The sequence below is a fragment of the Drosophila serrata genome, unplaced genomic scaffold (assembly GCF_035046125.1).
Source record: "Drosophila serrata isolate PLE 108 unplaced genomic scaffold, ASM3504612v1 contig_240, whole genome shotgun sequence".
Classification (NCBI taxonomy): Eukaryota; Metazoa; Arthropoda; class Insecta; order Diptera; family Drosophilidae; genus Drosophila; species Drosophila serrata.
Window position 1 is genome coordinate 169,435 of NW_028257138.1, and position 26,142 is coordinate 195,576.

General features: G+C 40.6%; 5 protein-coding genes and 1 long non-coding RNA gene across 7 annotated transcripts in view; 5 read left to right on the forward strand and 1 right to left on the reverse strand.

Moving 5' to 3' along the window:
- Egfr (epidermal growth factor receptor) overlaps positions 1–26,051 on the reverse strand; it is a 47,068-nt gene extending 21,017 nt beyond the window's left edge. The window contains exon 1 of the mRNA XM_086831553.1: positions 25,193–26,051. Coding sequence (XP_086687679.1) covers positions 25,193–25,319 — 127 coding nt within the window. The 5' untranslated portion in view covers positions 25,320–26,051. The remainder of the gene's footprint in view (positions 1–25,192) is intronic.
- On the forward strand, positions 1,058–3,121 carry LOC110189328 (duodenase-1-like). 2 transcript variants are annotated; one of them, XM_020959371.2, is made up of 4 exons: positions 1,058–2,064; positions 2,117–2,159; positions 2,212–2,372; positions 2,430–3,121. In XM_020959371.2, the coding sequence occupies exons 1-4, from the start codon at positions 1,842–1,844 to the stop codon at positions 3,074–3,076; spliced, it is 1,074 nt and encodes a 357-aa protein (XP_020815030.2). In that variant the 5' UTR covers positions 1,058–1,841; the 3' UTR covers positions 3,077–3,121. The 2 variants fall into 2 exon arrangements, with proteins under 2 accessions (XP_020815030.2, XP_086687706.1); XM_086831580.1 differs by having other exon boundaries at positions 2,212–3,121.
- LOC147643929 (chymotrypsin-like protease CTRL-1) lies at positions 3,302–4,761 on the forward strand. The gene is made up of 5 exons (XM_086831581.1): positions 3,302–3,640; positions 3,705–3,764; positions 3,822–3,864; positions 3,957–4,117; positions 4,174–4,761. Exons 1-5 carry the CDS (start codon positions 3,376–3,378, stop codon positions 4,698–4,700), a joined length of 1,056 nt encoding a protein of 351 aa, XP_086687707.1. The 5' UTR covers positions 3,302–3,375; the 3' UTR covers positions 4,701–4,761.
- Positions 4,342–5,955, forward strand: LOC110189327 (phenoloxidase-activating enzyme 1). Its single transcript, XM_086831582.1, has 4 exons — positions 4,342–5,125; positions 5,176–5,218; positions 5,274–5,446; positions 5,505–5,955. The coding sequence occupies exons 1-4, from the start codon at positions 4,909–4,911 to the stop codon at positions 5,915–5,917; spliced, it is 846 nt and encodes a 281-aa protein (XP_086687708.1). The 5' UTR covers positions 4,342–4,908; the 3' UTR covers positions 5,918–5,955.
- Positions 6,218–8,608, forward strand: LOC110189324 (transmembrane protease serine 9). Its single transcript, XM_020959366.2, has 8 exons — positions 6,218–6,499; positions 6,566–6,614; positions 6,681–6,856; positions 6,914–7,324; positions 7,532–7,747; positions 7,804–7,849; positions 7,913–8,091; positions 8,156–8,608. Exons 1-8 carry the CDS (start codon positions 6,277–6,279, stop codon positions 8,557–8,559), a joined length of 1,704 nt encoding a protein of 567 aa, XP_020815025.2. The 5' UTR covers positions 6,218–6,276; the 3' UTR covers positions 8,560–8,608.
- Positions 18,807–19,274, forward strand: LOC147643930 (uncharacterized). Its single transcript, XR_015271346.1, has 2 exons — positions 18,807–18,926; positions 18,984–19,274. It is a non-coding gene; the product is annotated as an uncharacterized LOC147643930 (long non-coding RNA).
- Positions 26,052–26,142: the final 91 nt, after the last annotated feature.

The window sequence follows — 26,142 nt, forward strand, 5'->3', positions numbered from 1 at the left end:
GCCACAATGCATTTGCGATAAATGGCAGGCCTTCCAGGCTGGTGGAGGCCCTTAAAAGACCACGACCACGACCAAGACGACGACGAAGTGAAAGATTTGCGCAGTGAGATAGCTCATTTTGGACCTGAGCCGGGTCTGGGCCAGTTCTTCGTTTGTTACCTTGGCTAATCGGCGGCTATGTAAGATGGTTGTTGTACGTGCGGCGACAGAGCAGCCTCGGTATCAGGCCTCAAAGTCAAGACCACGAACGTGCTGCTCCTGCTCCATGTTGCTATTGCTTTTGATGTTGCTTTTGCTTTTGCTTTTTCCTGTTGTTGACACCGTGCAGCAACATTGGAAACATTGGACCCCACCTCACCTCACCTCATCTCACCTGAACTGAGCTGAGCTCAGGCCGACCGCAGCCGCATTCCGAAATGTAAGGATTCATGCAGCTCCAAGGGCCGCCCCACTGGCATCAGCAGCCCAGGCAAGGTCAATAAATCCAGAATCCACTCGTGATTAGTGATGGCTAAGGTATTATTTCTGATGCCCAGGTGGGGTGCCACAAGACTACAGATATCCTCAAGTAAGCTCAAAGGCAATAAGCGGACAAGCTAGGAAAATTATTTACTGAGATGTACAGTAGAAGATTTTCTGTTTATACTATTTATGGAAGTATTATAAGGAAGCTTGATTAAATTTAATTTATGCTAAAACACCTCAAGAAAGTATTTCAAAAGTGGTATATATTTTTATTATATAGGTATTACTCAGAGGTTAGCTAAAAATAGCAAAAAGCAAAAGCAAGCTTAACGCTTCCCCTAATAGCTTGTTGCTATCGATCTTCAGAACAAAGCCATAAAATTCTCATTTATTAAAACGTTGCTGAATCTTGCCTGCTTGTCACACACAGCGACTTCAAACAAAGCACTCATAATTAGATGAAAATAAATTTCAGTTCGAAGTTCGAACATTCCGTTTCGAATATTCAAATTCCAATGCTATTCATTTTTTGCGGCTCATTTGCTTATTTCAAATGAAAATGATTACTCCTGTCGCTGGTGTTGTTTTCTGTTTTGTTGCTTTTTTTCAGAGTGTGTGCAGTCAGAGTTTCGAACTGAAACCGGTTCCAGAACCGCGTTGGCCGTTACCAAAGCTCTCCGAGACCGGAGAGCAATCTGGCAAAGCGATCTCGCCGCCCCTCTCCTGTGTGTGTGTGTGTGAATTTCCCAAGAAACGATTGCTCAGCATCCACAGCCCGAAGAAGAGAGCGGAAAATAGGGGGCTCTGGCCAAAATACTGGGAAGGAGCCTCCATCACTTCCAGTGACTCTCGCTAGCTGGTCACTGGAAGGAAGGCTCCCCTCCTCAGCTGCAGATGCATCCAGCGAGTGGGGAGTCTAAACTGCAGCCTCGTCACTCTTCGGCGAGTGGCAACATCCACTTTCAGAGAAGATCTTGCATTTTTGAAACAGGATTCAGTGATAATAATTTTTTGAAATTATAATCAAATAAATCTTGGGATCTAACCAATATTATGCATTATTTTGACTGGATAGCGGACAATAATATTTAGCGAAAATCTCAAACCACAAATTCCAAATCGAATTACATTTCTAACAGGTCAATTTCAAATATGTTTTAATAGGAATAATGCAACCTTAACAGTTTCACTGAACTCTCCATTCTGAGAACTGTGTGATTGTGTATGCAATCTCTGGTTATCAGTAGCCTCTATATAAGAATTTATATGAAGACATTAATTACCATTTCAATCCAAGACAACAGAGCTTATCACCAGAATGGAAAATTAATAAAAGCTCTTGTGTCGCCATTATATAAATTAGTCGGAAATACAATATGAAGATCATTGGAAGTCTCATTGTCCTGCTATCCTGCGTGATTTTGGGAAATGGACAAGACTCCGTTTCATTTCTGGAATCCAATTGCGGAGTTACGATTTCAAGAGGGCGTAGTTCAAAGTACAGAATAATCGGTGGTACACTGGCCGATAAATTGGGAAATCCGTGGATGGCATTAATAATAAGCAATGTCGAGTGTGGCGGCTCTCTTATCACAGCCCGTAAGTCAATCAGATTCGAAGGAGACAAACTATTAAAATGGATTCTCTGTAGGATTTGTGCTCAGTGCTGCTCATTGCATGACAGGCCATCCAACGTAAGTATAGGCTTGAATCCTGACTTAATCTCAATTAGCTATCTTTTTATAGGACGGTGCACTTGGGCGAGTACGATAGATCACGCCCCAGTGCAAACGGCATTCAAGTTTCTGTCGAAGCGCAAATACCTCATCCGCAATACACAAATACTAGAAGTGATATCAAGAATGATATAGGCCTGTTTCGATTGTCCAGAACTGTTCAGTATACAGGTAATAAACTTATATATAATCAAGGCACAACGAATGATACAACACCCCTTATTGTAGACTTTATTAAGCCCATCTGTCTGCCCACCAACTACAATCCCTTGGCTAAGACTACGCATCTTACAGCCACCGGATGGGGTAAAACAGAACACGGAACTGGAAGCAATGTGCTGAAGAAAACCACATTGACACAGCAAAGCCGGGCATTTTGCTCCTCCATATTCAGGACCAACGTGGACACGTCTCAGATCTGTGCCGGAGCCCCCACCTCCCACACGTGCAGCGGGGACTCGGGAGGTCCCATCACAGCCATGTATTCCATCGGCGGCAGGAGCCGTGTCCTTCAGCTGGGTATTGTCAGTTACGGAGAGCAACTTTGCCGAACGTCCGGGGTATATACGAATGTAATGCACTATATGAGCTGGATCACGAGTGTCATTCGACGGGGCGGAGGTCACAATACACCAGCACCAACCCAGAGGCCGAACCACAATAATTATGATAATACCACTCCCAATCCACCTACTTACTACTATACGATTACGAATCCACCTACTTACTACTATACCAATGGAAATTCTCCTACTTACTATTCGCCCAATGGAAATTCTCCTACTTACTATTTGCCCAATGGAAATACTCTTACTTATCCCAATGTAAATTATCCTGTTGTCTATTATCCTCAAAACTATGGAGTTTATGGTTAATTTTTTAAAAATTAAATTCCAATTTGATGACTTGTGTTACCCGTATTTGAATTAGTTTGAAATTTTTAAAGATTTTCATTTGTAATTAAAATTTTTCAACTACTATCAATAGTTCAAAGACGCTTTGTGATTCTAATAATAATATTATGAATCTAAAAGCAATCTTGACTTAAATTCCATTTCCTGGAAAACTGTCTATCTGTGCTTATCAGGTGCCCCTAATTTACCATATTCAAATATAATAAATAATACCAAATTAAAATGTCTATATTTAACGACTGTTCATAGAAATTCAGCAAATGGTAAGGCTATATAGCTTGAGTTTAGCCTGTAGAAAATTCAGTTCAAATTTCAATATGAAGGTCTTCGGAGCTCTTATCATCATCTTCCTGCTCTCCAATATGGTTCTGGGTAATGCACAACGTCGGCTTGCATTCCTCGAACCTAATTGCGGATCAGCGGATTATAAATATAGAGGTAGAGTAGCAAATGGTGAAACGGCAAGTGTCCTAGAACATCCTTGGATGGCGTTTGTTAGCAGCAGGACCGTATGTGGTCCATCCAGTAAGTGCTACAATAAGTATTATTATTGATTGGAGTATTCAAGTAAGTGGTGGTATTACTTCAGTGCCTTCTTACTCGGGACCAAGCTGCATAAGCATGTGTGGGGGATCACTTATCACAGCCCGTAAGTATATCAGAGTTTTAATGAACAGATTTCGTACAATACTTTATTCCCTGGAAGGTTTTGTATTGTCTGCTGCCCACTGCGCTTACAACCAATATACGTAAGTAGTTAATTAAAGAGACAAAGTATTTTTAATTAAAATTTTAAACTTCTTTTAATAGAATCTAAAACATATGTGCTACCATTTTGTAGAACCATCAAATTGGGAGAATTCAGGTGGAAGGAATCCACTGTAAATGGCATCGAAATTTCTGCAATTGAAAAGATAAGTCATCCACAATACGATCACCATCCCAATCATCCCAGCAATGATATAGCCCTCTACAAACTGGCCAGGGCAGTGACATATACAAGTAATCGAAAGATTAGCCATAATCTGAACAATGCACTAACCTCACCTACTTTGCAGGATATATCCGACCTGTTTGTCTGCCGACCAACTTCAACCCTTTGGCAGATACCTCGTATTTTACTGTCACTGGTTGGGGTGACACGGAAGAGGGATTTCCGAGCGATGTGTTGAAAAAAGGCGTCACACAGCAACTCGATCGCCGGATATGTGGGATTAGCGGGGATATGTCCAAGATTTGTGCCGGAGGCTCCAGCTCTAATACGTGCCAGGGAGACTCGGGAGGACCAATCACGGGCTTTTATTCTACGGCAGGCACATACATTGTCGTTCAGCTGGGTATCGCCAGTTATGGAGGTCTAACTTGCCCATCGAATGCAGTCTATACGAATGTGATGTACCATATAGACTGGATCAAGGGTATCGTTCAAGGGGGTAGAGGTCAAAATACAAATAAATATCATCGCCAGACCCCAAGAGCTCCCATTGGCTGGAGTTCAACTAATGTCTTACCTCACCAATCACCTCCACCTACATACAATTTTGTTTGGAATATTCCAAATCGTAAATTCATGTTTACATTTTAGTTTTCTAAAACGAATTCAGCAAACAAACTTCTTTCTTTGAAATATAATTTAAAAAACTGAATGGTTTTCTTTACCATAGGTGTTCAGTACAGATTACGGGTGCTGGGGTCGATCATCGCTTGGTCTTATCTCCTGACTTGGCAATTGAACACGGTCCAACTAAACGGCAGTTCCCAATCCACAATCAGTTGATCCACACAGTCCTAAGATGAAGCTCTGCGGAAAGGCATTACTGGCAGTGTTGGCCTGCTTTTCGCTATCTCACGGCCAGGATGCAGGTGAATTTCTGGAGGAACCCTGTGGACTTCCTCCGCAACGAAACAAATTGGTTGGAGCCCAAGTAGCCCAGATAGCTACCACTCCATGGATGGCAATTATTATTGGTTCGGAGGGTTTCCGGTGTGGCGCCTCTCTGATCACAAGCCGTAAGTATTTTGTATTGAATTGAAACACCCAGCTGACCTTTAACCCTTAGGTTTTGTTCTGTCGGCTGCCCACTGTCTCGGCGGCGGACCACTGTGAGTAACTAAATGCTTTTAAAGGATTTGATTCACTGATTCTCTATTGCCACAGCAAGGTGCGTTTGGGCGAGTACGATCGAGAGACGGAGCAGGATTGCAGGCACTCGTATTGCCTAGACAAAGCCCAGGAATTGGATGTGGATGCCACGTTCATCCATCAGGCCTATCAACAAGAAAGGCATGACCTAGCTCTATTGAGACTGTCCCCGCGGGTCCAATATACAGGTACAAGGATCAAGTTGCAAATGAAAAGTATATATGTATCAAAGTCCTGATTTTGCAGCTAACATCTTTCCCATTTGTGTGCTCCTGAGACCCTCGGTTCCCAATCTGGAAGATCATGTTGTCAAATTCAGTGTCTATGGCTGGGGCAAGACAGAGACTGGACAATCAAGTCTGTTACTCCGAAGGACAACGCTATATAATCTGAACCGAACCGCCTGCGCAGAGCAGTATCCGGATGCGAACATCGATCGGGATCATATTTGTGGTCAACGCTTTGGTGCGAGTACTTGCAATGGGGACTCTGGCGGTCCCCTGGGTGCTAGAATAATATATAATCGCAAGGATATAATGATCCTATTTGGAATAGTTAGCTTCGGGGGACAGATTTGCGAGAATGCCACTGTTTTTACAAACGTTATGGCACATTTGGATTGGATCCGGAATATTGTTCGAATAGGAGAGACAGTGTAAAAAGAATATTAATAAAAATCCCTGATAAATATACATACATATATGCATAGAAGCGACCCTTGACTTGCTGCTGGTAAAAACCAGCGAATTCCCCTGATAAGTCCCAAGTCACAAATGAAGCTCGTAAATCAAAGATTGATATTAGGAATCAAAACCAACTAGAAATATTGCAATGTTGAGCATATAAATGAATAAGTAAACAAAGAATATGTACAGGAATTCCAAGAATTAAAGTCTGTAATCAGACTTAAATATATAAATATGTTTTCAACGAAAGCTGCTGATAAGCAACTCTCTTATTAAGGCACAGGCTTTGCCAAGTATCACTCAGTTCGAGGTTTTCCCTTAAGCTGTTGATAATGGTGCATGCAGTCGTGTTGTTTGTTTGTCTATATTTAGCGATCCTTCAGGTCAGTACCGGAGCAGAAGCCGTGCAACCTTACTTACTGGATCCGCAATGTGCCAAGGAAGTCAATGTACATGTGATTAATGGTCAAAATGCCAATATACTCTCCAATCCGTGGATGGCGCAAATAATTGAAGGAAAAAACTTCATTTGCGGAGGCTCTCTCATAACCAGTCGTAAGTATACACACATCATGGAAAAGTATTTAAACTGAGCAGCAGATAATATGTATCTCATTTCAGGATATGTACTAACGGCAGCGCATTGTCGGGGCAAAACCAACCAGGGATTGTATGTCTTAACCATGTCTCACCTAGATCTATCTATAAACTATATATAATTCCCTTTTCACTGCAGAAAAATCCGCTTGGGTGACTACAACATAGGAACACAATTCGATTGCACAAATGATGGCTGCATTCCCAGGCCACAGGAGTACACGGTGAGCCAGACATTTGTCCATAGATCCTTTGTGGAGTACCACAAGTATGACTTGGCTCTCATGAGACTGAATGTGGCAGTGTCCTATGGAGGTGAGTTTAACATAAATGAAAACAAGAATTATTTAGAATTAATCAATTTGCTTGCAGTCCACATTAGGCCGGTGTGCATGCTCTTGGGAGGCAATTCCAATTGGCGTTGGAATCTAGTGCAGAGTATTCCCAGTTTCAATGTCACCGGCTGGGGTCGTACGGCCAGCACAGTAGTTAGTTTCCCCCTGCAGCAAATCGAGTTGCAACACTACGATAATAGTCAGTGCATCAGGACCTTCTCCCGGCAACTGGATCACACCCACATCTGTGCGGGTCAACCCTACAGTTTCACCTGCAACGGCGACTCCGGAGGACCCTTGACTGCTAAGGCACCGACTGCAGCTGGAAACCACATTATTTTATTTGGTGTGGTTAGTTATGGTTTTAATCAATGCAATGGACCCACTGTCTTTACGAATGTGCTACCCTACACCAATTGGATACTGTGGCACATAAACCATTATCCATAAAAAAAATTAACAATTGTTTGAGGTGACGCTGAAATACATAATTTGTAATATATTTCCGATAAAAACCCCTTCATTAAGAGCCTCGCTTTCGAAGAATTCAAATAAATGAGAGCGATAAGCTCACTCAGCCTGAGCTCTGATAAGTTTCTCTTTCACTTTCTGGGTTAAAAAACGACTCTTATGAATGGCATTTAGTTTGTGTGAGACGCTTCACTTGAAATGTTCTGGTTTCCGCTGTTCGTGTGTGCCTTTTTGGGTGCCACACCGGTTAAGTTGCAATTTTTGGAGCCAAATTGCGGTAGAATGGACCAGAGGGCACTGCTAAATACAAACTATCAAGCGCACATATCGGAAAGCCCCTGGATGGCATATTTACATGCATCCGGCAGATTTTATTGCGGAGGATCGCTAATCAATCACAGTAAGTATTCAGGACTTTATCGTCAACACAGAGGAGTAATCTACATATATTTACAGGATTTGTATTGACTGCCTACCATTGCATAATTAATGGTGAGACCCTGTAAGTATATTTGGAGTTTAGGTAACTAAAGGAATAACTGGTATTAACTACATCCTTTGGCAGGACTGTGCGTTTAGGCGAGTATGATACCGCCACGTACAACGATTGCAGCGGATCCGATTGCATTCCGCCCTACGAGGAGTTCGACATAGATAAAGCTATTCGGAATAAGGACTATTCAAGGAGCAATCGCTTTCACGATATTGCCTTGCTTCGACTATCGCGACGTGTGGAGTATAAAAGTATTTTAAAGATTGTACTACAATATATAATTATATTCATCACGAAGTATATTCCTTCCCGCAGCCCACATCAAGCCCATATGCCTGCTCACAAACATGGCTCTGCGCTCGGCGATAGAGAACATGCAGCAGTTCGTGGCAACTGGTTGGGGTAGCAACACCCCAGGATCACCTAGCCGCACCCTCAAGTCCATTTATATGAATCGCCTGGATCGCAGCGAGTGCCGGGAAAGATACTTGGTGGAATGCGCCAGCAACCAGATCTGTGTGGGTCATGACACGGGCGTGTCGTGCAGCGGCGACTCTGGCGGACCCATGGGGCACATGGTGCGAATAGGAGGTCAAACGGCATTCGTTCAGGTTGGCATCGTTAGCTATGGCAACCCGGAGTGTCGCAGTCCCAGTGTCTTCACGGATGTCATGTCGCATATGGGATGGATTCAAATGGTCGTCGAGCGGTTTTCTTAGTGCACATTTTACTCACTAATACTGAATATAAATATATATATTATATTATTTTCAATTTTTTAACTATTATTTTAATATATTATATAAAAGTATAAAATTTTTCCACAAAGGCGCCACCTATGTTAAATTGTCCGAAACTTGACTCGACCGAAAAGCAGAAATGCGCCATCTAGGCGGAAAATAAAAGATATTTGTATTTAGTGTATACTCAAACTGAGGTGAAGGTGAATTGAGGTGGATTGAAACTTGGGTATTCAGCAAGCTGTTTTAGTACACAAGTTTTGATGAAGTGGCGTTTCACACAATTTTTAGTACACTGGTTTGAGCCTTCGGTAAACCCTATATTTAATTTATTTAAGTTCAAAGACATATTTGAACTAAAATGAACTTATATTAAATAACTAAAAAAAATACAACAAATATTCTGAAGCAAATATAAATATAAAAAATTATAACTTCAACCAGTGTGATTTAATTTATTTGTTTTATCAATTTCTCGCTTAGCGCCAATAAAAAACTAAACAGAAATTAAATTTAAAAAACACATATGATTAACCCACTATAATACTTTTTTCGAAACTAGGGCTGAACTTCGATTAGCATTCGATTTATCAGCATTATTCATGCTGTCAGTACAAAGGTGTAAATTTCACAAATCAAATGAATGCAAATCACGCGACGCAATGCTGATCGTATTTACTTTGATTATGTATTTATATATATTTCCCTTTAAAACAAAGAAATTTATTAAAATAATAATTTTCCTTATTATTATTTGCTTTCCCTAAAAAGAGCAATATAGGCAATTCATCAAAGTTTTATATTATAGATTGTTCAGCCTGTTGATAATGTTGCCCCTCTGCAACTGCCACTGCCTCTGTGCCCCTGCGTTGGCGCATGCGCAGTGCGCACTCACATGGATCGACCAAGTCGAGATCGAGCCAGGAGGGGGTGGGAGTAGCGAAAGAACACCCGATGTGGGCAACCAGGCGTTAAGTTTTTCCAACTTCGCTTTTTTTGGTCTGTGCTTTGTTTTGTTTTGTTTTTGCTTTTTAGTTCAACTCTTGCGGGGGAGTGGACAAGGGCCAAGGGACAGCGGCATCTCGACTCCCTTTTGTCGGAGCAATGGACATGCGTGTCGGTGTCGCCACCACCGAAATAAGGGCTAAAAGGGGTGAGTGAAGTGCAGTGAGCCTTTTGTCCAACATTGTCGAGTGCAACAATTGGCTGCCAGCTGGGTATCTGTTGCACACACAGATCTACACAGAGAAAAACAACTAGAAAACTTCTTTTGGGATTTATGGGTTTTATAGAAATATATAAAAATCCAAGTGAACACTCCAAAAGGATAATGAATAAAGAGGTAAGGACCTCATGAGATGCAAGAACTTAAAGAGATCAAGAAACAGCATAGCAACTTAGGTTTAACCTCACGAAATACTGCACCGTATACTTCTTATATAGGTACTTACATATTAAATATTGAAGGATCAATATGTTCTAACATTATGGCAAATTAGGTAACTTATACCAAAGAGTTTAGAGTTTGTTCATAATCTTTGGTTTCAGTTGACCAAAATAAATAAATATTGTATTTACCATATTAATTATAGCTTTGAGTTTAAGAAAATTAACAGAAAATATATAAATAAAAAAAACTTACTCGGAGGATAATTCAAAGATTTACAAGATTACCTAAATAAAAAAAATAACCACAAGTTGATATATTAAGGAATGTAAAAGCGATTTTCACTTCTTTAAGTTTGAAAAAACAATTAATAAAACGTGAAAACAGTATACACAAGATCAAATATTTCCCATAAGAAATGATTAGATACTCCCCCCTGGCTTTTCTCTCAGTGCAAATACTTGCACACTCGGCGGTTCTTGCCATAAAATCCCTCATGCATGACGTTGGTTATATCCCCCGGATTCGTCGCCACGACAACGGCAACGGGTGGAAGCAGAGAGGGGGTCTAAATATATATATATATCTCGTTTTTTTTTGTTAGCCTGGCCAAAACAATTGTGCCACGCTGCGACTGCGCTGTTGGCGTTCCGCTGACTGCGCTGCTGCAGCCACAGCCGCAGCCGCCGGCGTTGCAGTTTAAAGTTGAATGCTGCATTTGATTACGATATGGCGTAGATTGCCACAGCGGCCTTAATGAATTTCCAATTGTTTGGCATTTCATTCTCGTTGGGGGAATCTTGTTTGTATTTTGTTTTTTTGGGAAACTCATTCAATTGATTTGAGCTAAACTTCGTCACGAGCTCAGCTGCCTAATTGCTTTACAAACCTTTAATTGTCGAATCACGAACGTACATATGTGTATACATACATATTTGTACAGAGAGAACTCAGATTGGACATCTGCGAGGGGAACTCACCTGCAATGAAGGTAAAATGTTAAAGATTAGTTAGGAGAAGAGAACAGAAGAGTTGAAGGCAAAAAAACTTGACATGCTTAGGCTTAAATATAACAAAAATAAAAATTTAGAAGATACCAAGCAAGAAGCTTACTTTCTTCAGATTTTCTAGTGCTTTTAGATAACTCTTAACCTTTTCCAGAGGCGGGATAAGGGGTGTGTTCGATTGATACCCACGCCAATTGCAAAAACGCTGACAAATGTTGCTGTTGCCATTGCCGTTGCGTCGTCGCCTCTGTTGTCTGCTGTCTGCTGTTTGTTGCTGGTTTCTGGCTGCCTGTTGGCTGTGTTTGCTGATTGCTTTCCCAGTACTTGCAACACTTTCGCTTCCCAGCGAGTTTCCGCAACCCAAACGCTCCGTTCCCCCGCCCCGCCCCTGCTTCCCTTCACTCCGCTTTCAATTCACACGCTGAAAAAGTTCTCACGACACTGAAAAACAAACTCGGCGAAGCCAAGCCAAACAGCAGCAGATCGCGTCAGATGAGACGCCGCCAGATGAGATGATCTCCACATGCGGCATAGGCACTCCCCTCCTCCTCGGCTCACTCACTTTTTTTGCAAGAATTTTAAATGCATTTACCCCAAAACACAGTTGCACATTGCCAATGTCAGAGCACAAAACAAAAAGCAGCACTGCCAGGCCACGGAAATCGCTTGGCTTCATATCTTGACATATGGAAGATCCCAATCCCTAGTTCCAGATGCCAATTGTGGGTTAGCAGCGCTTCGGTCTTGGCAATTTGTGTCAATTTTTATACCCTTCAAGATGAGCATACAAATAGCAGATAGAGATATAATGGTATAGATACAATTATAGATATAGATACATGTAGTAAGCCAAAGGTCAATGCCACACTTTGGGGCGGCCGAGTCAAATGATTTTCAAAGCGAAACGAGATCGGTGAATAATTCTAGAATAATTTGAGAATTCGTTACCCCGCAGTGAATCATGGCAATTGAAATTTCATAACTTCTCGGAAACTCAGTGTGGAAAGGCGATAAAAACACTTTTCCCTTGGGGCGGATGAGGTAAGAAATGGCAGTAAAGCGAAAGATTATGTTTAAAGAAAAAAGTGGGAGCGGACTTTAAACTGTTTTTTAAGACAAGAGTTTTCGTACAAAGTCTCTTTGACTTGTTTTGAGTTTCTTTATAACTCTTTTTCAATGATAACATCTTTTTCACCTTTAACACTTTAAGTATATATTTAATATACCTTCTATAAGGCTTACAATTTATTGATTTAACCTCTTAATAACTTTAGAACATAGCAAGAAGGTCGAGAATCTATTTAAAATATCACAGATACTAAGGGTTTTTTAAGCTTCTCCTAGAACTTTATTGAATATTTACCAAAGAAATCTATAAATTAAATAATAAGCTTTCCATAATTTGTTTTCAAATAATCTTTAGCTTGTTATGCATAACATTCTCATTAGCCTTATCGCCAACTCACTTTGTTCTGATCCCCAGCCAAACACTTTTCCAATTCTTAATTCCCAATCTCAAAATTCCCACAATTTCAGCATCCGCTCCTGAGTCTCAGTCTCAGTCTTGTATGCAAATGTGCCCACCTGATGGCAGTAACAAAAGGTTGACCCACAGTGAACTCGAAACTTCAAAATGGAAGGCAATCTTCTCACATTATAAATCATCGGAGCCCGATTTCGAATCTGGGGGGAAGTCAAAGGGGCCGAATGTTAATTAAGTGCTAACTGCAGATTCTCCAAATCGTGGCTTCGCATCATTTGATGGGCCATAAAAAGATGTGGATATAAATATGAGATGTGAATTTGTAGGCGGATGTTGGACATCCAAACTAACAAATTCTTATGCTGCATCCTCGTTCTGCTCTACATAGAGAGATGTCTATGTGGCGTATACGTAATGTCAGGCTCGTGTCCGGTATGAGGATCACCTTGGGTGGGCTGCATTGCTCCCCCTCCCCCCCTATTCCCGACCAAAGTCCAGCTCTCCTTATCCTTATCATGCGCCGGCCTGATGCCCTGTACTATCTATGGACCGTGTCAAGTGTTATCGTCGCTGGCGTACAAAATTCAATAATAATCATCATCATTACACTCGATGCTCTGTTTATGCCATGGTGTCCGAACCCGAAACCCAAGTCGAGCTGAGCCAGCGGAATTTCAGTCGAGTAAAAATAATACATTAAATAGGAAAAAAATAAATAATAGCCGGACTACAACCAACGGACAGCGCTGGCGACAACAAGCGTGCTTGATTCCAATGAAAAGACCAAACAAAAAATAAAAATATAAAACACACACACACCACGGCCACAAAAATAATTGAAAAACAAATGGAAAAAAGGGCGCGAGAGACGGGGCAGAAATAAAGTTGAAATAAAATATGAAATGTTGGCAATTAATGAACGGAAAAAAATAGAGGGAGGCGGGGAAAAAACTGAGCTTGCGACATGACCGATATGAGACGCCTCCGACTCCGACTCCGACTCTGGGTCCGACTCCAACTGGGTGACCACTGGGCATGGCCATGGCTGAGCGACTATTCTTCTGACTCTAGGTTCTAGGCACTTGAAGAAAAAATGGAATACTTTACACTGAAGCTAAATTCCATAATTCTAATCATTGATTCTATTTTAAAACCAGTTGATTTACTATATTAAATCATAAAAAATATATTAACGTTACAGATAAATGTTTATCTAGAACATTAAATCATGTTTTAACATTTCCTGTGATTCAAACTAAGTTTGGTATTTAATGTATCATAATATATATCGTATTTATATATGGAATACTTTACACTGAAGCTAAATTCCATAATTCTAATCAGTGATTCTATTTTAAAACCAATTGATTTACTATATTAAATCATAACAAATATATTAACATCACGGAGAAATGTTTATCTAGAACATTAAATCATGTTTTAATATTTCTTGTGAGTCAAACTGAGTTTGGTATTTAATGTATCATAATATATATCGTATTTATATATGTATCTCATTTAAGAGCTGTAGAACTTGTTTAAAACTATGATAACGACATTATAATAAATCCTGTTAAAGAAACACACTACCAAGTACAACTTTACTCTCAAAAGATCATCAAAATATTCCTCAGTGCATATAGATCTGGTGGGATATCAATCAAACCATGAGCGGATCGTTAACTCCGCGGACTCAACTTGTGGCAGCTGGTTGCAGAGAAGTAGGAGGAGGAGTCGGAGGAGTTGGAGTCGGATGAGTTGGATGAGTTGGATGCGATGCAGATGCCCGATTGCGGCATGGCAACTCGAGTTGGCAAACAAGGAGATACTCTCATGTAGAGGATCCCGGCTCCTGGTCGCTTTAATTAAAGCGAAGACAAAGGGTAAACACTGAGCCAAGAATGGTCTGTGCGAGTTTCCAGAGCCCAGTTTTGGTCAGTAGGATGCCATGCCACTTGGCAATTGATCACAATTATGTCGCTGCAGCAGCGCCATATTCGTCCCGGTCCGAGTGGCCCCCGCCTTATTGGGCATCTTGGAAAATTCACATCATTTCCACACACGCACACACACTTACACAGAGCTGACAATTCGGTCAAAGAGTGCAAAAAGCAAAAGAGCCAGCTAGAGACAGCCAGCAATTGGTGAAAGTTTCCAGCACTTGGAGACGAGGCATAGATTCTGTTTTTATGTGGCAAACAAAAGCAAGCACCGAGAGAGGATGAGGTGAAAAAATGAAATAAAGTAAAGCATTAATTACTTCCGGAGCCCAAGACGAAGCTGTGAGCAGCGATCGAGGAGCCGGTTTTTGTTTTTTTGGGGCTCAAAAACCAAGCCGAACCAAGCCCTGGAAAAAAAGGTCTCTCTCCCCTGTCAGCGGGTGTTCATCAAAATTCAATTCAGCACCGACTTCGGACCGATCTTTGGGTGCTTAACACAGTTTGTTAATCAGTTTTTTCAGACATTATTTCTTTACTCTTTTTTTTTTTTTGCTACATAATGTGAAAATGAATGCCCTTTCTGCTGCGATCATACTCTGTAGTATGTGTATATACAAATGAGTGCCCAGTATTACTATATAAGCACAATGGCGTCGGTTTCTGGTTCCAACTGCTGACTTTTCGAAAAATATTCCAAAACGTGCTGAGCCTGACAAAACTGTGCGAGTATTGAAAATGTTCTGGGCTCCGAGAGAGACAGGGGCCTTTTTCTGGGTTATGATGAAGTGCCTACATGTGTACGAGACGATGTTGTCGTCGAGGTGATTTTAAAGCTGCAATCAGCACAAGTCAACAACTGAGGTCGCCGGAGGTGAACGCGGGGAGATACGAGTGCCTGTTGCCCCTCAAGATAGTTCAGTTTTTAGTTCGGCTTTATACCCCAAATGCTGGGTAATTGGTAGGTAAGTCCAATGCATTGGATCGGTACAAGACCTGGCATCCAAATCTTCGGAGAACACGTTGTCGTTGCAGCTACGTGATCGACATGACAATATCCCAATTGTATTTTTATTGAGTAAAGTATTGGCTGATGGCTGATGGCGCATAGGCCGAACACACACTCATGTTGCCTGTGAGTGGTGTCAAATCAGCTATCTTTAAGATAGTTTTCATTTGGATCTAGGGATCTATAAGGAGAACTAATACTTTATAGATTTTAGGCTGGTATTTCTAAATGTGTAAGTACATTTAACAACACATATAACACATTTAAAGATCGTAATTACACAGACAGAACTCCACAAATGTTGGTGAATCTTTAATAATGGATATAGCTAAAGAAATTATTCTTTTGACAAATAAAATAATATTGAAATATTTCCCCAAGAATAGATTTTAACAATTATTCGTTTATTCAACTTTCTACATAATCAAGCTCTGTGAAACTCTATTGCAAACCTCATATTTAGCTTTTAAATTTAATAAATCCTCCTCGACAACACTACGGTTCGTGCGTACATGTTCATTACCGATCCAATATGTACGGGTATATATAGTAAATTCATATGTTGTTGCAGCCACTCCCTTGACGTTTGGACTTTGTGCAATTGCCAATGTTTGATATTGGATTCATGTTCAGTGTTCGGTCTTGTGACATTCGAAGAGTGGCTTTCGATTCCATATATTTCGGGGCGGGGAGTGGGGAGTGTTCATCATAATCTGACACACTAATCGCTTTTCCAAGACCCCGGCCAGACAAGACTCATTTGAATATATCTTTTGAAATGTCGCCGAGACAAGAGAGGGGAACAGGGAGTTCCACTTAGCCATTGATGGAGATGGTGATCCCATCATTTCTCACATGCTTGGGAGACAAAAACCATTGAAAGAGACCCCTTAACCCTGCTTATCTGTACGGAGAACGGCATTTTGGAAAATTGAAAATGCAGTTTTCATATTTGAATGGAGTTCGCCTGTCTCTTTCTTTGCTGCTCTGTCTCCCATCTCATTCTTCTTAAACATTTCCTAAGTGTTTCTTCATTTCGTATGCAAGCGGGGTTTGGCTTTGGACATGTAGCAATCTCTGCACGGAAAAAAATGGTTATATGGATTGGTAATGATTGTATTTTGTTAAGAAACTTTACTGGTCATGATAAGCACTTTAAAGTTGCTTTTAAAAAGACAAAAGAAGAAGGTAATAGGTATACTCTTTTAACAACAGAATGTCGTTGTTAATGGATCTTTAACTAAGAAACTTTGTTGCTATATTTAAGATAATTATATTCCCTTAGAAAGTCATATTTATTTATTTATTTTACAGATCAGAATATTCAAGATAAATTGCTCAACCTTTGAGATAATTCCTCCTTAATGATAAAAATTAGTTCTTAAAGTGTTTTATCTATAAGTGTATCTGTAAGATCATCTTTTCTTGCCGTGCTTATCTATTGGGTGCCTAGAGATCCAAGTGAATTCGGGGAAAACTACTGATGTGGCAACCCCCCTCCCCTTTAGGCCAGCAAGTGCCTAGGATAGGATAGCCATTAACCCCTGAGTGCGCCTATTAACCCTCGCGACACAAGACAGCCGCTCGCAGCTTGCCGCTTGCAGCATCATCATCAACCTCAAATTACTTCCGCTGCAACATTCTGGCAATTACTGGACACATGTGAGCATAGTGTTGCATTAAGTGCGTGTGTGTCTATGTAGTGTGTAAGCCCGGTTGTGTGCAATCTATGCGGCCAATCTGATGATGGCTAAAAACAGGTACTGAGGTACACTCCACATAGAGAGTAACAGAGAGGGTCTGGGCCTGCCACTGTTCCATCATCGTAATTAGCGCGACGTCAACAAGAGCGGAAATTCCAGGCAGGAAAATCGCCTCGGATGCGGAGCATAACGATTTTCCTTAGTGATTTTTCCACACACACACACTCTAAACATCAATTATGGCCCAGGCAATCCTGTGCGGAGACACTAACTGAAATATAACAAAAACCAGTCGATCGACACCGGATGGCCAACGCCGGATGGGGCGGTCTATTGGGCGGATTGGTACTGGAAGCTTGGGAGCATAGAGAGAGGCATGGCAAATGGCCAGTGGACATTCTGAAAGTTTTGTCATCACTTGGCCAGGAAGTGGGAACCGGCTCCATAGATGCTGAGTGCGCGTTTGGGGAGAACATGGAGATGTGGCGAGATGTGAAAACCCGTTCGGACATAAATCATTTTTGGGCCAGGTCGGGTTTCCGTTGCTGTTTGCCCTTCTTTAAGCCCAGAACAAAAAGAAGAGTCGGTTCATTGTAAAATATTATTAATGCTTTAAGGTGAAAGAGGGCAATGTTTCTTTTAGTATTAGTTATCTTGGTTTTTAAATTAATGGAATGGATGGAAGGGGGTTTTTTTTGAGAAATTTGGAAGGGTTTCGAGGTACCTGCCTTTTTTAAACATAATTTGTAAATCAAATTTCCTATTGGTTAATTATTTAAAAGAGCAAATAATATACTAAAGAGAACCCTTAGAAAGTATAGGTTTTATATACCAAAAAGTTAGTCCTTTAAAGTCGGATCTAAAGAAGTTTCTTTTAGCTGACCTAAAAGCCTATTTTTTCATAAATAAGTTCCCCTTAAATCTCTCAGAATTTAACTTCTTTTTATTACCACAAACTTTAACTAATTGCTGCCCTTGCTTTTAACTTTTTTCAAGTGTACTTCCCCTTGGGCATTCCAGGGAACTGATCCCCAACCGAATCGACCCAAGTGCATCGAGAGCGGCAAACATTTTGGCGCAGCTGTTAATCCCAATTAACCGCAATTAATATTATACAATTTGTTATGGAAAGCCAAGCCGATCGTTGAAAGGGGGAAAAGAAGTGCAGAAGAGGTCTCTCGCCCTCTGGGCCCTAGCAGAAGTCAACTTTTCCCCTAAACCGACCCACATTTGTCGAGCTGCAAAACCTTTATATTTCGGCTCGATCTCAAACTCGATCTGGATGTGCGTGAGATATATATATATATAGTATATGATTCGGTTCCCATTCCAAGTCCAGCATCAGTGGCGACCCCGATGCTGGCCACCCCTCGTGGCACCCGCCACCCGAACGTTGCCACTTTAATTGTTTTTAATTAACGCAAACGCTTTCGACTTCGGCTCGGCATAAACATTCCAATTTTTTCCCAATGCTTCTTCAGAGCGATCCCCGGCTCGATTTTCTCTGATATGAAAAACTTTCGTCATCGCTGCTGCTTTAATATTTCTTGACAGGCTGGTGTGCCTCTCAGCATTTTCTATTGAATTTGAAATGATTTTGAAAGGCAAGTGGGGTGCGGTCCGTGCCCCTCGTGAGAGAGTGTGTTTAAATTGGCACAGAAAAAAATAAGGAATAATATCGGAAATAAATGTCTAAAATTATCAAAAGAAATGGCATGAAATTCATTTTGAAATGTCACAAATTAATGAAATTATATTAAGCTCTATGAGACATGCTCTCCCTTTTATCAAAGCGATAAGAAAACTATCTAAGAGATAAGGTTATTCCTATGATAAAATCTAGAAATAATATTCCCAACATATACATTTTCTTTCAGTGCACATCTAGTAACAACACACCCATGGCAGAGATATTGAGAGACATGCAGAGACAGCGGGCACTTCTTGAGATCGCGCTGAGTGATGCATGCGGCGCTTCATAAAAACTGTCAATGATTCACATACGTCCGCCAATGACCCCGCGGCCATCAAGGGGTTAACTCTCGCTCTCTGGCAACAGCAGTAAAAATTAAAATAAAATAACAAAACAAAAAAAAAACAGAACGAAACTGAATAAAGAATAGAGTGGAGGGGTGTGTCTCTACCTTTGCTTTGGCTGGCCCCTGTAATTATGCAAGATCACTGTCAACGCCGTTGACCTTACACTCATGCCAGGGACTGTGCTGAAATCCCAACTTATTATGCTCTTTGGCGTTTTCCGGCCCCCAGAACTAAAAGCCAAACAAACAACAGCTCGTCCGGCTTGGATTTATGGAAGGAGTCCCAAAAATAACTTAATAAAAACTAAAGATGTATGAGGAGAAGGAGAAGGAGTAGACCGAAGATCGAAGGGAAAAACTACAGCTTTGTGGTAATCCGATGCCAAGTCTCGGCTTACACAAAAGTGACATATGGTTCGAAGAAGCTCCAAGCCACCACCCACACTCTCTCTCTCTCTCTCTCTCTATCTATCTCTGATGTGGCAAGTGCCCCCTTCACTAATTGCAGTATCTTTGTATCTCTCAGGCTGTTTATCTCTTGATCCACCACACACAATGTGGCAGAAGGGTAAAAGGGATCGTATACCATCCTCAAAACTCCAACTCATCTCGAGACATCTCTCCATCCACAACAGCTGCCAGCGGCTGTGCAATCTGCTTCTTTCTTATTTTTGGCCAAGTCATAAACAAAACAGAGCCAAGGCAAAGGACAGCCAAGAGTAAGGGGGAAGTCTACCCTATGATAATAAAGATATCGAGTACAAATTGGGGATATAGAAGTGGATAATACCCTTGGAAGGGCAAAGTACCATAGAGAACAATTAGTAATAATATGATTTAAGAGCTTAATCAAACTCAATTCAAGGAATAAGCCATCTTTAAGCTAGTTCTTTGAGCAAGAACCTCCTATATTTCTATAACACAGACTAATCTGTCTAGCTAAGAGTTACGGGAAGTCTACCCTAAGATAATAAAGATATTGAGTACAAATTGGGGATATAGAAGTATAAAATACCCTTGAAAGAGCCAAGTCTTTTCGAGAATATATATTTTTGATAAGATTTGAAAGCTTAATCAATGTAAAATAAAGGAATAAATCATCTTTCAGCTAGTTCTTTAAGGAAAACCTCATATATTACCTATTTAATTGATCTATCACCTATATACCCCTCCCAATCTATAGTTTATGGTATCAATATACTCAGACGCATGCGTCATGGGCAACACAGTGAGCGGCAAATGGGGCAGGCTGGCGCTGGCGTTGATTGGGCCAACACTTAACCTCGGTGGCCGAGCGAACGCCACACGAGATGCGATGCAGACCCGAAGTTCCATGGAAACCGAGGCGGATTCTCTTTAAATGGCGAAGAACGCTCCCCATTGGCGGCAGCCTTTATAGACGCACACAGGAGGTGGGGGGAGGATGGGGATTCCACATGCAAATGAGGCAAACAAATGTGCACAAATGTTCAACAAATCAAACAAAACTGAAAACGAAACACAGCGAAGCCAGGAAAAGAACACACACATATAAAATACAAAACGGCAAACAATAAATAAATTTTAAACAATCAGCCTCAGTCTGGCTCGCATTGTGCTGTCAGATTTTATTTCAATTTTCTCACCCGAAAACAAGCCCCAAGGAAAACTTTGCCTGCAGTTGCATACAGCCGCAGCTGGAAAAATGGAAATGGAAATGGAAAACTTGTGGAGCGATGGGAAACATTTTGGACACAGGAAATTGATTATTATTTATGATTACAAGGCCTCTTGGCCCCCACTCTCTGGCGTCTTGGTAGAATACGTGAGAATCTGTGTACAGAGAGTTCCCCCGAAAATAAAACAAAGGGCAGAAAAAGTATCTCAAAGATACAGTAACAGTAGCATGCTCTGCAGATACAATGGGAAATCAGAACGCCGAACCCAGGCCAGAACTCCGAAAAGAACTGCTGGTGGCTCTTGAGTGGGCTCTCCTCGTAATTGAAGACATAAGGCAGGCGCATGCAGCACTCAAGTGGTTTTCCATCCATGGCGCACACATTTTCCAGCTAAAAGGACATGGGAACTTTCCTGCATATGGATATGTTGCGGATGCACATCATATGAAATATGCCCAGGTCCTTATGTCCATTATGAAATCCGATACTTTCTCCCGACCAGGAGAAAGCAAAGTACGAACCTGAGACGTGGGCGAGCCGAGCCTTGAGTCGAGCCAGCGAGCTCCTTACCTGCCAGCCAGCCAGCCGGTTCCTATACGACAGTCTGAGAAGTCTGAGATACATTATGTTTTTTTAAGGTCCTTTCCGACACTCGACTCGACTCGGCCCCGACAATGGAAATGTCGCGATCCTCGACTGTCCACTTAGCCGGTTCCTGTTTCGCTGGAAGGACCCTTAAGAGTCCTCCCTCTAATGCTCTTTTTTCAAGAGTTCCTGGAGTAAATCCCTATTGCAATGACGCCGTCTCATAGGTTTCAAATTATAATCTCAGTTAAGTAGAGGAACTTCTTTGAAAATATCCTTTGATTAGCATTTCTTGATTAGAATTCTTTTGAAAGCAACTGAAATCATTTAAGGATGAAGGAATAAGTAAAATAGAAAAAACATAGTTGAAAATAGTTAGAAGAAAGTATACAATTTTATGACATGACTAGGTGAAATATCTGCCCAAAATTATTTTGTATATGTTAAATATCTGAAATCTCTTTCAAGGTAGCAAAGGAAGTTCCCCTTTCCCCAAATCTCATACACTTTTCGTGACTTCCCATTACCTTTCCACTGGTTTCCATTATAATCTCAGCTGTGCCCGGTTAGTAATTATATTTTTTATTACTATTCAGCCTTCTTATCAAGACGATAAGCGGCGTTCCGGTGAGTCAACCCAATGCAAAAGGTGTTTTGTGCACTTCCAAAAATATATTTTCAATATCACCAGACCAGGCCCAGGCCGGTTTCAGTTCAGTTCGGGGAAGTAATGGCAATTATCAATTTAAAGTGAACCACTCTGGCTGGCCGTGTCCATTGATCGGTATCGCGACCATAATATGTTCAAGTTTACAGCCCCAAATGAATCTTACAGGATCATTATTTATGTTAATATATATCGCCAGTTACATTTACCATTGCAAAATTCCCACAGGACTGCGAACCAGTCGAGAAGTCGTCTTACCAAGACCGAAGTTGGCCATACTCTTGGCCAGTCAGGTTGACTTAACAATAAGTACTATCAGCAATGGTAATAAAATAAGTGAATCACAAAAACAAAAGAAGATAGCTACAAAAAATTGCATTGGACTTGTGAAAATGATTAAATGTTAAGCTTTAAGCAAGTAGTGCTGGTTTAAATATATATTTTTTAATTGGTAATAATAGTATAAAAGTTGACCTAGGAAATACCTTTTCATTATTATTTTTTGAAGGATGAACTAACTTTAAAAATGATTTTTAGTCAGGCAAGTTTTTATTTTTATGAATCATAAAATATTTATATGAAACATAACTCCTATATCACAAAAGCCTCAAACCTTGGATTTTATTTTACTATTAATTAAATTATTTATATAAAATATATATAAAACAAATTTACGTAGTTAAAGTTCCTCGAACATTTAATTAAGAATTTCTTAATGCCTTTTACAGTTTGTAGTGTAGTTCTAAACATTTTTCATTAGTAAAATCTTTATTTATAATGTCAATAAATAACCCTTTGAAAACCAAATATACTTCCCTTTTCACTTATGCTTTTAGCCATGCAAATTCTTGGTAATCGAACCTCTGAGCCCTGGTAATATACCCATTAAGGAGGGCAGCTAAAACAGCAACCGATTTGGCAAAAAGGCTGCAACTTCAACAAGCCGAACTTATAATTTATAAGCTGGTTTCCTTGTTTCAGCCAGCAGCGTGCAATGTGCTCAAGTTTGAGCGAAACACCTGCACAGGTCGACTCTCCCCCTCTCTGTCTATACATGTATCTCCGTCTCTCTTTATTCTTCGCTTGGTGGTGCGCATGCGCAGCGAGTATAGTACTTCTACTTTTTTCAGTCTCTTTGCCTTTTGCTGCTTTGGGTTTGGGTTTTTGCTTTTTTGCATGAAATAAAATCTCACGGTTCAGATGCGTACAGAGTTGGCAAAAAAAGAAGAAAGACAGAGGCAGAGGGAAAGGGAGAGGGAGAGGAAGAGAGGGGAGCAGGTGGTAGGAAGTCTGGGCAAAAACAAAAACACAAAACCAGCAAATAAGTCGGTCGCAGAGGGGGGAAGAGACATGACATGCATGTGGGTTTGTTTTTGCAAGAAAAACGTGAAAAAATACTAAGAGAAAAACTGGTTTTTCGCAACCAAGACAGAGGATCAGGGGCGGATCCAAGAGGGAAGTGAGAGGGGATTTCGTAAAACTGTGTGTGTTTACAAATCAACATTTTGAGTTTAATGCTTTTAGACATATATTACATCAAGGCAAAGAGTCTTCTTTAAGAGTTTTTCAAGTATTTGTTAAGGCAAACAATAAGGACTTAAAATCATTAATTTTATTTTAAATATTTCCCCATTTATAGCGTTATCTAAACCCCCAATAATTAACACCACTGACTAGCTCCAAATAGGTGAAAAATTGGAATAAACATCGGTGCATTTCTGCTGCCAAATGTTGTTGTCCTTTTTAACGAGGCAATCCGTGTATCTGTGTATCCGAGTGTCTGAGTATCTGTACTTCATTCATATTTCGAGATGCTTAATGGGCCCACTGGCCGCGCTACCTGGTAACTCAGCACAGGTAACTCTGCTACAGGTAGGCAGAAAGGTAGAAAAGGTACACCTATTCCTCAGACTGTCTTTATGTGTGTGTGTGTTTGCACTGCTCATGGGAAATCACGCTGGCCGGGAAACCTGTTGTTGTTCCCTAAAACCAGAACGAACCCGAGGTCGGGGTAGAAGAAGATGAATCTGAGGCTGAAGACGTATCTCAGACTGAGGCTGAACAGATGCATGATAAGCGGGAGGGATCGAGAAATACACAGATAGCTGATGCTGCTGCTGCTGATGCTGCTGTGCAACTCAACTTCCTCCCTGGGAATGGCAACAAGGGAACCCAATGAATCGAATCCCTTTTTATCACTGCCACCCCCGGCAATCTTTGTCTGGAGCACCTTTTGTTACTCAGCAACCATGAATGACGCTAAGGTATCCCATCCAGCACCTTGTTGGCAGAGAGTATAGTATATAAGATGTAGTATCTGTATCTGTAGTATCTGTATCTCCAGCAGATACGAATATCTCAGGCTGATACGCAGACACTTGGCACAGTTATTAGTCATTAAATGAAAGCTCTGATAAACTGAGCCTTCGAAACAATCTGAAATATGTAATCTTCACAGCTAGAATTTGTAGATTTAATGAAAAATGTCAGGAATGTATTTACCATAAATTATTTTCTTGGGAAGTACATTGTTTAGTTTAATATATATATTCCCTGGAAATATAAGTGCCAGCTAATGGCATTCTATTATACAAACCTATAGTAAACATGTTTACTTATAAAATACTTTGTTTCCAGATGTTATATATTTATTGCTATTTTATATATATTTAATCAGTATTTTTGTGACCTTCCAAGGCTAGAGTTTAGCTTCAGAAATACTTATATTTTAATTAAAAACAAAAATGATGCTTAGTATGTTTTTTCTTTAGGTTAATAGATAGAGAGTTTCCTTACCCCAAAAGAATCAAAAAACAAATTCTGTTCTTGTTTTAATAAATTGATTACTTGAGAGTGTCTAGATTTCTTAATAATAATTAATATTATAATGTTTTGAAGTTTTTATTAAAACGTTAAAATATTTTGTTGTGTACTATTTCCTTTCCCACAACTCGTAATAAAAATTCTTACAAATTCTCAATACCGAAATATAAAAGATTCGAGTTACACCCTTCGACTTGAACTGAAATTCCATTTAAAATCTATCTGAGATATATGAGATATATGAGTTTATATATAAAAGTTCTGATTTGCTTTCTGCCAGTTTGGCAGTTTTAGTTACCAGAAAAAGCGCTTACCTTTCATTACTGCGGAACCATCATCCGCGTAGCCGGACTTGCTGACCGATGTGGCATTGGCGGCTGCTGTGGCCGCCAAGACGATGAGGATCAGCACCACCGATGGAGTTGCTCGCATTATCCTCATGATGATAAATCCCAAATGCGATGCGATTTTCTATTGCGTATTTTCTCCACCAACTGTACAAACACACACGCGACAGATTTGTTTGTTTATTTCTTTCAGCGAATATATATATATTCGAGGGGGTGCTGGCTTTAGAGGGGGTGTTGCCTAGTGAAGCGTGGCCGGCGCTCCTCCTTGCCCCATCTCACTAGCAATAAGCCAGACTTTGGCCAGGCTTTGTAACCGATTTCGTAGATTTATTTATTTATTTACTTTTTGTGCTTTGACCCGCGATGTCTGTCTGTCTGCTTTTTTCGCGTGCAAAAAAAAAAGACAGATAACGCAAAATGATCGCGCGGGGGCGGAGAGAGATACTCGTGAAAAAACAGCAACAAACGCGGCTAAAAACAACCAGTGCCAAGCTAACTGGGCGATCACTTACACTCACTATTACACACGCACACACACTCCAGAAAAGCTCAGCTTTTGTTGTACAACAGAAACTATTGTGATTCCCTTGGAATCTCGCACTTGTTGCCAATATTTGAATGGTTGTAATTCTATTTAAATCGCTTGTTTTGCCTCAACCGTTTGCGTTTAGTGATCAATTAATCGAAGAAAATATTTCGATATTATAACAGCTTGATTTGATTTCCCGGCGACTTTTCGTAAGCGAAATCGTTGTTTTTCCGCTGAAAACCGAGACGGTGCTGGAAAACTGGCTTCCCGTTTGAATTTTTTTTCCGAATTTTTGAATGGGCCACCTGCACTTGTATTTATAGGTTTCTGAAGAGACGAAGACTGTCGAAGATTGCCGAACATAGCCGAAGGCTGCCGAATGGCT